We start from the raw sequence: 10,915 nt of genomic DNA, 5'->3' as shown, positions 1-10,915 counted from the left end.
AGTCAGCCCATCTAAGTTAGTTTAATTTATCTATTTGTTTTAAGTGTGTAATGGTATATTTTAGCATTAGCAGGTAGTCGTTTGCGCAACAACTCCCTCGCGTTTCTGATTGGTCCTCTACCTAGACGCCTTTCAATGACGCCATTCAGATGCGCCTGGATCTGCACCACGAGCACGAGAGTTACAAGAACAACTGAGGCCTCAATGTCACGGAGTCCAAACAGGAACCAGACACACAAGAGGCATTACATCTCTGATGTCGTTTGATTTGGATATATAGAGGATATTCTTCAATAAGGTATGTGTAGATATAGCGCATGCAAACGCATTGTAGTAGTTAGTGACGTTAGCGTGACGCTAGCCAGCACGCTAACAACTTACATATCCTCAGAATCCCCAAACAAATCAACTAAGGAGTTGTAACAGAGTGTATGCAATATTATTGTGTGCTTCTTTGGCGTACATATACTCAAACACTGTGCTTTTACAGGGTGGAAAAGGTGAATACCTCTCCAGTGAGTTTGATAAAAAAGCTACCAAACGTTACCTCCAAACGTGCAAGGAGAACATTTGATAACGTACTTACTTTGGCACACACGTATATTTGAATATCGGTATTGACTTTATTATTAATAATTGACACTTGCTTGAATCATTTCACTTTTAAATGTTCTAATTCTAATTTCTTAACCCTTTTCAAATACTGGGTTAAGAACAAGTTGGCGAACGTTACATGTACCGTTTTTCTGCAAAAAGTCTAGTTAACCATTTAATGCTAGCACATGTTTTTTCTAATAGTGTTATTTCAATGTCTGACATTCACTTTATAATCCCGTGTCCTTTTTTCTCTAATCACTAGCGAATGACCTCTTGAGGAGCCCTCCATCTCCCTCCCGTCTCGTCTCTTTCTTCTGTAGTTGAAGGTCCACTATGTCCATCCACATTTTTAGACTGGTGGAGCTGATGATGCGCCCGGCCTGCTGCCAGACCATCAGAAGCAGATTGTGTTTGCACAAGGCAGTGTTTCCCCCTGTGGGTCATTCTGGCCGGTGTATCTCTGGGGTTCCTGTGCTTCATAGAAGGGCCTTCAGCCTGGACTCTCTCTCTTCGGGTCCTGGTCGACATACCCTTGGTCAAAGCTCCCAGCAGCCTCTTGCAGAGAGGACGTCTTCCTCAGCACTCGCACAGAGGAACCTGTCTGCTGTGGCTCTACAGGTAGGCACTTTTCTTTGGCTTTGCTTGATTTGTCCCTTAATTGTATTGTTGTTGAGCTGCTGTAACAAATACATTTCCCCTATGGGGGATCAACATAGTTCCTATGCTACGCAGTAATTAACATGTTTTGGTTGCAATGTACTCCTATAGATACTGCTTTGAAGTTTTCTGCACTCTGTTACTGATTGTTTAGGATAATACGGTGTATAATTATTGACTTTTCCTGGCTACTTAAACCACTATGTGTGACGTATAATAATCAATACAATTGAGAGCAGTGAAACATTACACATTACTGTTCAATATACTGTGAGCTTTTTTACATGGTAGCAACGGTTTTCACTTTCTATCTGCATTATCTGGTCTCTCTCCAGGGCAAGTGTCGTCCTCTCTCCCGGTATGTCTTCCTGGATGACTTCCTGGATCTCGGTGACGTCGAGGAGAATAGACTCCATGCTCAGTCCTCTAAAATTGCCAGACACTACATAGTGGACCCAGACCTGGCTCAGCTGGTAGCACAGCATATAGAACCTGAGGATGCTAAAACTGTTATCTTCGAATGTAACCCAGGTATGTATTTGGAAACAAAATGGAAGTCAGCATGTTATATCAAAGTGCTCTCAGGGCTCGACATTAACGATGGCCCGGGGCCATATAGTATTTAGCTCGGGCAATGAAGCCTCACCTGCTGGTTGCCCGATCGGGCAATGTATTATGCCAGTATCAGCTCGCGGATCCAGTAATGAGTGACCCGACAGTAAAACTAAACATATCTATAACTAGTTTAGGTAGTTTGAGAGGTGATTAAAATAGCTACGTGTGATATTCTAACCTGAAGTGTGTGTTTTGTCCGCTCACCGCTGGATGTGATCATGCAGAGCTGCGTGTCGACTCGTCAGCAGCAGCTGATCTCTCTCTCCCGTCAGATTAGACTTCACTCGCGTTTATGTCCATATCGATCAGATTCAGCTAGTTCTAGATAATGATATGACTACCTGCTTATTAAAAGACACCTAAACAATAAGTGTCGCTATGCAACCGGGTGAGGTCACAAATATAGCGCAGCATTATGCATTTGTTTACATGCCCACCGGAACCCCGAGGCATTACCAACAGATCAACGCACAATCAACCCATACAGGACATCTCTTTCTCCACATTAAGTGTTAGACATTAGAATTGACTATTCTTGTCTGTCACATACTCTTCTTGTCTGTCACATAAGTGGCGCAACTATTGCGCTAAAGGGAAATAATTTTGACCGAAGAGATTTCGATTTGCCGGCTAACGGGAACTCTGACGTCGCCATTTTGTGTGCTTCGCGGATGCGCTCGGCTCCTCTCGACTGCTGCTCGGGTCTGCTCGGTCAGCTTCCGGATGAGGAGGCATTCGTTCGACCAACTTACAGTAGATAACATTACAAACCTTTTTAACAGGGGCCATAATAGTGTAAATAATGTTTGTTTTGGCAGTTATAACTGAATGTAATGTTTTCTACTTTTTTCCATCTGGGAAGGCATTTGCCTTCATCAGATGGAAAGTGTCTTGACCAACAACTTAAGTGTTTATTATAGCTATGCAGGGCATGCAAGCAAGCAAACACAAACAAGAACAAACAAACAAGTGAAATGAAGAATAAAATTGAAATTATACAATATAATATTGTGGTGGCTCATCTTATAATTCAGTCTAGAGAATGCACCAGACAGCATCAAAGACCTGCAAAAATCTAAATTTTCTATGGGGAGGCCCCCCAAACCCGTCGTGCGTCATTTCGTCCGCGCGCATTTTTTCAGGGCAATCTCTACTAGGCTCAGGGCCATCTGTAAATTAGCTTAGATGGCCCTGTGGGCCATCTAAGCTATGTCATGCACTGTCATGTCATGCACTGGCTAAGTCATGCACTGGCTCTTAACCTGTTAAGCCTGGGAGCCCCCGCAACATCTTGCAAGAAACAGCGTCTGAGGGCTTCTTAACATTTAACAAACAATGTGTCATACCCACCTAACGGGAAAAAACTCAGCTACCTGACGATATGAACAATTTTTACTGAAACAAAACACAAGTCTAACGCCGAGCCTCTGAATTAGCACTAAGCGCATAACTCACGGTAGAAATATTGTATACTTCATCAGATCTGCACAAACCCGATAGCATATGAAAGCTGAGATTCCACAGATTCCGATGGTATAAGTATCATCACTGTGCGACCAAAACTCGCGGCAGCGAAAGCCAGCAAAGATAACGCACAACTTCACTTTACGTAGCCAAAACGGCAAATACGTCTTACCTTTGCTGTTTTCTGATCAAAAGTTGTGTTCCAGAGCATTACAACGCAGATAAGCGATGTTGAAGGTTAATCCAATGTCTTTGTGTCCCTTTTAAATGATTACTGATAATCCATCATCATATTTATGGCAATAAGCCTAGTTTTCAGTTTTCAGAGCATAACATAGCTTTCGGTTTGGGCAAACTGCGTGCGCATCACTCTCACTCCTAAATGGTAACGTGTAGGTGGATTTAGGAACTTCCCTCTCGATTCTATTGGCTCTAACGGTTCAAAAGAGGTGTCAATCATCAAAATCAACCAATGGGTTCCAGAGATATGGCAAATCCACCCAAATGACCCCAGAGGTGGATTTTTCCACCTCTGGTCAAATGTCACTTGTTTTGCATCAATCTTGATACAGGGTACTTATTATATGTTATAGTTTGGATTCCTAAAGCTTTTAGTCTACTATCCCATCATTCAAGGGTGGTTTTCACTATAAGTAATTAGGGATGTCCAGATCACCTTTTTTTGCTCCCGATCCGATTCCGATCATTTGATTTTGACAATCTGCCGATACCGATTTTTCGTGATCTGATCTTTATGCAATGCATTAAGAGAAAAAAAAGGTAAAAGATAACGGCTGGTCATCTAACGCGATGAATTCAGCTATCTTGGCTGTTCTTTTTTTGGCCTTTTCACTGTTCTGGGGCAGTTTGTCTTTCCTTTTAAAAGTCTCTGAAAGTGTCGGTTGTTTAAGTGCCGTTACCTGAGTGGCCGCTGTGTACTCGTCGTCTTGTTGTTGTTGGTGTTTGTTTCTCAGGTGGCGTAGTAGATTGGTCGTGTTGAACATAGCTCTGTTCTTTCCACCACGCGGAACCTCCGCCTTGCAAACATTGCATCTGGCTGTTACACTGCCTTCGCTTTCAACTTTATAATACTTCCAAACTCCTGACATTTTCTCTGTCCTGACTCCCGAGTCACCAGCTGAACGTAGCCTCTCGTTAGCTTACTGCTACTATTAGACACTGCGCCCTGCCCACTCTGTTGCCAGATTTGAGAGAAATAAGCAACCAGGTCTGAAAACAAGCCCAAAAGAAGCAACACATACATGATGTTGTGTAATTTTAAACCAAAACTAAAGCCTCAGGATGACTTTAAGACGTGAACATGGTCATTTTTGTTTTGTAACATTAAATACAAATATTTAATAAAGAAAATCCGATCGGATCGGGACATCTCTATAAGTAATGTGTTAATTTTAATTTGTTTTACTATGTTCAATCTGAATTTACTTTAAAATAAAAACATCTATATTGATTAGGGATGCTCCAATCGCCAATTTCGGGGCCGATCGCCGGAATCAATATCGGCCGATCCGATCGAGTGGGCGGGGCCTAAATGGAAGATTTAAACATCACTTTAAATGAAGATTTAAAGTGATGTTTAAAACTCAGTTAATGGGGCTCATTCACTGGAGCTTCCCAAACAACAATCAACTTAATTATTACATTCAAATTATGTACATTATTCAAGTTTACATTCACTTTGGATAATAACACGGGAGAAATGAGCGGAAGCGCTCTCTTTTCCTCTCTCCCTCTCCTGACAGCCTGTCAGTAATGAGTGACCCGACAGTGAAGAATACATATATTTATAATGACTAGTTTAGCTTGTTCCAGAGGTAGATAAAATAGCTAAGTGTGTTAGGTCTAACTCTTGTGTGTTTCGTTCCGCTTACCGGTCCGGCAGGCGGAGCTGCAGGGTTTCTGCTTCACACACACGTTGCATACCGCTATTTTACTGTCTTTTTCGGACACCTTAAAATAATGCCAGACCGGTGAAGCCATTTTTGGCGAGCTTGTTTTGCCGCACACAGAGAAAAGTGTCATGTATTTTACATCATGCGATCGGCTCTCGCGATCGACATGTTTAGAGAGCACCGGTCGAGAGTGAGTATCGGCCGATCTCGATCGGTGGCCGATCTCGATCGGTGGCCGATCTCGATCGGTGACCGATCGATCGGAGCATCCCTAATATTGATTCTGACTTTTCTACATCCAACTCACAGGTGTATCCATAGGCGCTTTCACACCAAGTACTTTTCCCAGGAATAGTTCCCGGAACCTTTATTTCCTGGAACTATCTAGTAAATCTCGTTCACACGGGAATAAGTCCCTGAGGGAGCCGCTGACGCTACTACTACTACTACTTATTCGGGTTTACTGGCAGGCCGCAAACAACTTCACGGCGTATACTGCGGCCGGAAGTCCCCAGAGTTGGGGGACTGGCTTAGTTAGTCTCTCTCCGTTGGTGCGCTGGGCTAATGCTAATAATGCTAATTCGAGCAAATAAAATGGCGGCTTCACAAAGACTTTTCAGAGTTTTACGGGGTGTGGTTTGCAATTCGCCCAGCCAATCAGAAATTGGAACCTTTTTCTCCCCAGGAAAGTGCCTGCTCTCTAGCAGGGACTAAAAAGGGGTGAAACGGTTTGCAAAAACAAGTTCTAGTTCCAGGTCCTTTTGGTGTGAACGAAAAATCACAGGAACTATTCTTGGGAAAAGTACTCCGGTGTGAAAGCGCCTATTGGTTTGAGAAAAAAGAGTATTAATTTACCGCTTTTAAGAAGTGAAGATATAGTCATTTGTTCTGGATATGTCATTTTCGAGCCTGAAACCTGAAAAACAGGCTCAGGGCTTAACAGGTTAATGTATGCATAATGTTCCTGTGCTTCAGGTGTGTAACTTGGATCTAATTTTGCATTGACAAAGTACCCAGTTAATTTTGGATTGTGTTAGAGAAAGAATATGCATGTTTATACGTTTTGCACCGTATATTACTAATGTCTGAAAAAACAAATAATTGAAAGGCTTTTTTGGTGTCTGTCTTTCTTAGGTCCTGGGGTGTTGACAAAGACTCTTATAAACGCTGGAGCTCAGAGAGTTGTTGCTCTTGAAGGGGATAAGTTGTTCCTACCAAAATTACGGGTAACACAATTATATCAACATATATCCCTAAGCGAAAGTCAACCAAGTTTTAGTTTTACTCATTTTAATCATCAAATGGTAATTCTTAAACAAATAATTTTACCCTTTTTGTAAAAGTTTGACAAATGATGTTGTATCCCCTACATGTTTTCATGTTGTAGGAGTTGGAAGGCCGTCTTGATGGTCAGCTGGAAGTGGTTCACTGTGACTACTTTAAACTAGACCCTGTGGGAAATGGAGCCCATGGACCCCCTTCTATGTTCACTGACAAACTGTTCAATGATCTGGGAATATCAGAGGCTAACTGGACTGATGGTGAGAAAAACACAGAGGAGACACTGCTATGTGGCAAATTAAATCTCCCACACATGCACATACACATTAGGTTTGTTTGCACCTTAAGTTGAGCCTCTCTGACTGTAAACAAATCCCACCTCCCTCATACAGGACGTATTATTCTATTGCCATTGCCTATACAGCTGCAAATATTCGATTTTATATTTTCGATAATTTTTCAGCAACTCAGTTTTCGAACTATAGATAAATGTTTGATGATTAAAAATCACAATGCATCAATGTACTTGCCCTATAGCTTTTCACAATAACACACTGGAATGAATAAACACTGTGCGTTATATAGTGTAATATCCTCCTGAAGTGTGTTTTTTTGTAATGTGTGTGTCTCCCCAGACATCCCAATGAAGGTGTTTGGTATCCTGCCGATGCGTAATATGCGTGGCAAGCTGTGGAAGATGATTTACGCTTTGTTTGAACAGCAGTCTGTCTTCAGATATGGAAGAATAGAGCTCAACTTCTTCATTTCGGAGAGTGAATACCTGGTAAAGAACTACAACATTTTAGTATTAAAGTATTAAAGACCAGTCAATCTATTGATCACAGAGTCTAATATTGTGTGTGTTCAGTCCAAAATATAATTACTTGTTAAAGCTGATTGAGACTTGTGTCTGGTAGGCAAATTGAATATTGTTCCGTTTATTATTCTTGTCAAATATTGAATGCAGTTATTCCTCCAACAGAAACTAATTTCCCGTCCAGGTCAAAATTTATACTACAGACCCTTCGCTGTCCTCTGGCAGATGGCCTGTGATATCGAACTCCTGCACAAGGTAAAGTTTAAGGCAAAAAAAGAAAGGCATTATGGTGTTTATGCATTATATGAAAAATAGTTAGGTTGAGACTTACACAGAAGAAAACAAAGAGTTTCAAGTTAAACATTTTCTACAGGGTTTTGTCTTTTTAAAAATACTTTCGTGAAGCTAATGCCAGGGGGGATGCTACTCACACTTTCATATTAGCAAGCATTTTCAACATAAATGTGATGGGAGTCTTCTTGATGTCAACCTCTGCTTCTCTGTCTGCGCAGGAGCCCTGGGAATCCTTTGTGTACACTTCAAAACAAAATGTCCCTCGCTCTAGGGTAAGGATGAGCAGACCCAACAACAGCAATGTAAAGTGGCTTGATATTTTTACATTTAATATAGCATATCCCTGTGTCCTCTGCCTCTTTCTCCCCTCAGCTTCCCAACGACCACCTGTGCTTGGTGCGCCTTCGTCCGAGGGCTGATCTGTTCTCTAATGGCCTCACTCCTTCTAATGCTTCAACTCTGCTGATGATGGTCAAACAGTGTCTGGTAAAGAGGAAGGATAAGCTCATCGACATGCTCGAGTAAGCAAGTTTTATACAGAAAAGTGTCAATATATATATATATATATATATTTAAATTTAAGATACCGATATACAGGAACTGACGGAGCTTATGGCAGACAAAACTTTGTTTGAAACTGTTAACTGACCCATTATAAACAAACTTAGTGGAAAAGACGGTTGTTAACCTGCTGTCCTGAGTCCAAAAACGATATACAATATGAAGAAATATCCCACAAAATCTCAAAACAGAAGCTTGGTCTTGTTTTGCCTGTGACTGAAACGCCCCATCCACTTCAGCTTGTATGTTGGTTTTAATTTTTCCGTTGCAAATGTACATTGATCCAACACACTTCACTAACACAAAGCTATTGAAACACATTGCACAACTGTTTTAAATTGTTCTCTTAGTCTTCCTTTTATTGCATCAGTACTAAAGCATTATTATAATCTGTCATTGAACACCTCATCTGACCTTCATTCCACTCTCTTTGTCTCCTTCTCCTGTTCGTTTCTCTAGTCTCTGGTCTCCAGACAGTGGGAGCAAGCTGTTAGAAGAGATGTGCCTGTCGGAGGACATTCTGACAGGCCATGTGTATCCAGAGGAGTATCTCCGACTGTTTCAGCTGATGGACAAAAGTCAGGAGTTCAAACAGAGCTGGCTTTATAAAGAAGTCTTGGAGAACAGTGAGAGGGGGGGATGGTCTTAACATATGGATATACAGGTCATGTGTATAGTTTTATAGAACAAACGTAACCAAATATATGATGACAGTGTAATATCAATAAGAATAATATAATTTGTGATTATATTCATACATGCATACAGAAACACAAAAGATAAAAGCTTCACATAATACACTCATGTAGCGAAAGACTTAGGTGATGAAAATGTGTGTGACTTACTGATCTTTGTGTCAATGGAGGAATTGCTTTAAAATGAGCCTCTGTATCGTCCTGCACTCGAATTTCCTTAAGTTGAAGTAGTTGAAGACATACACTTGCAGCAAAAGTAGTTTTGGGGTGTTGATTGAGATCTGATTGCCAGCAGGAGGGAACAATGGAATTTGAAGATATGTAAAAATGGTTGCAGAATTAAGGTCTTATGATTACTTAAATCATATTATCCCTGTATGAAGACAACAGCGACACGTCCACTAGGCCTCATAAAAAAGTCATTGATGCACCATGTAATGCAAAATATATTATATTGCAAAAATGGCGTGTGTTCAACTGACTGAAATAACTGTAGTATAGTGTGAATGGAGTGTCACAGCGCCACCCTGCATGTATTTAGTTTTGCATAAAAGTACAAAGTTCAGCAGCGCAGGAAGGAGGATGTTTTTTATTGTATGACTTCAAGGCTTTGTATATTTTTGTATATCTGTTGTGTGAGCGTAAGCTTTAAATGCATGAAATGTAATTTATTGTGGGTTGTTTAAGCTGCGTGTGAAATATGCTTTTCAAAGACCTCATTAAATCTGAATTTTGATATGTAATGTGTAGGAGACATTTATTTCATGGCTGTTTAGATGTTCACACCATTGAAGCTTTCATTTTTAGTATGGGTGTTAGACTAAATCTATTGATTTATTTTTCCGTTGGTGATATGCTTCTAAATTTAATTCTATTTTTGGAAAGATGCGCGTATCCCTATGTCCTGAAGGTTTTCATTTTCTCTCTATAGTCAGTGGTGGACAATGCCAACTTTTACTCAAGTAATGTAAAAGTACTGTACATAGTACACATGAATTCAATAATTACAATCCAATTTAATATAAAATAATTCTGAGGGCCGTACCTTTTCGAATTTCAATACATTTTGATCCTATTACTATAGTCTTATTTAAGAAACATTTTAACAAAGGACTTTTATTGGTAACAGTAAACTACACTTTTACAAAATACCTGATTACATTACATGTTACTTGTTAGACGCTTTTATCCAAAGCGACTCAATACTGTGGGCAATCCCCACAGGAGCAATTTTGGGGTGAAGTGTCTTGCCCAGGGACACAACGACAGGTTGACTGCAGTGGGACTCAAACTTGCTATCCTCTGATTCGAAGATCAGTGCACTAACCCACTGCGCCACACGCCTCCTTATTTCCAATACTACACATAAATATGGGTTCTGAAATAAATTATTTCACTGTAAAGAATAATTGGTAGATTGGATTACCTGCCATTTTTAAGACCCGGGTTTTGATTTATGGGTTGCTTTGAGGGGTGCACACTCCACAACATTTAGTGATCTGCAACTTCCACTATTTTGAAGCACTGCTTAGTGCTTACAGCTGGCTTTGTAAACACCATAAAGTGTAAATAGGCTTACGAATTGTGATGTGAGAAATAAAACTCAACATTTTCTATGCACAATAGGCCTACTCAAAAATCTGCAAAAATGTTTAAAAGTGAAATATGAAGACAAACATGTTTTATTCAAAAGGATTGCTCAACTGAATCAAAATAACATTCAACCTGAAGAACGTTGGAAATACTTGTTTTTATTAAATAATTTCATTGTATTTTTGTTTAAGTCCAGGATAAAAACTTGAACTTTCAAATAAATTGTATTTGAATGATCAAAACGTTTGGCCTGATTGAGCTCCATACTGTAGGCCTACAGCTGTTGGAAAAAAACTCAAGAGTGGAAGGTTGCTGGAAACGTTGAGGAAGACTAATCAGACAAACACTTTGTTAACAACGTTTAGCAGCCTACTTTCTTCATCTGGTAACTACTTGAAGAGTCGCCTACTTGTGGACAGACAGAAAAA

The 10,915-nt window shown here is 40.3% G+C and overlaps 1 protein-coding gene across 1 annotated transcript; it reads left to right on the top strand.

Moving 5' to 3' along the window:
* The first annotated feature begins 156 nt into the window (after positions 1-156).
* Positions 157-9,632, top strand: tfb2m (transcription factor B2, mitochondrial). The gene is made up of 10 exons (XM_034075313.2): positions 157-298; positions 860-1,215; positions 1,590-1,785; positions 6,381-6,472; positions 6,634-6,787; positions 7,163-7,311; positions 7,510-7,599; positions 7,857-7,910; positions 8,011-8,159; positions 8,659-9,632. The coding sequence occupies exons 2-10, from the start codon at positions 931-933 to the stop codon at positions 8,846-8,848; spliced, it is 1,359 nt and encodes a 452-aa protein (XP_033931204.1). The 5' UTR covers positions 157-298; positions 860-930; the 3' UTR covers positions 8,849-9,632.
* The last annotated feature ends 1,283 nt before the right edge of the window (positions 9,633-10,915 follow it).

This window comes from Pseudochaenichthys georgianus, chromosome 3 (genome assembly GCF_902827115.2).
Source record: "Pseudochaenichthys georgianus chromosome 3, fPseGeo1.2, whole genome shotgun sequence".
NCBI lineage: Eukaryota > Metazoa > Chordata > Actinopteri > Perciformes > Channichthyidae > Pseudochaenichthys > Pseudochaenichthys georgianus.
The sequence above is the reverse complement of the archived record's forward strand: the minus strand, read 5'-3'. Positions and strand labels throughout refer to the sequence as shown.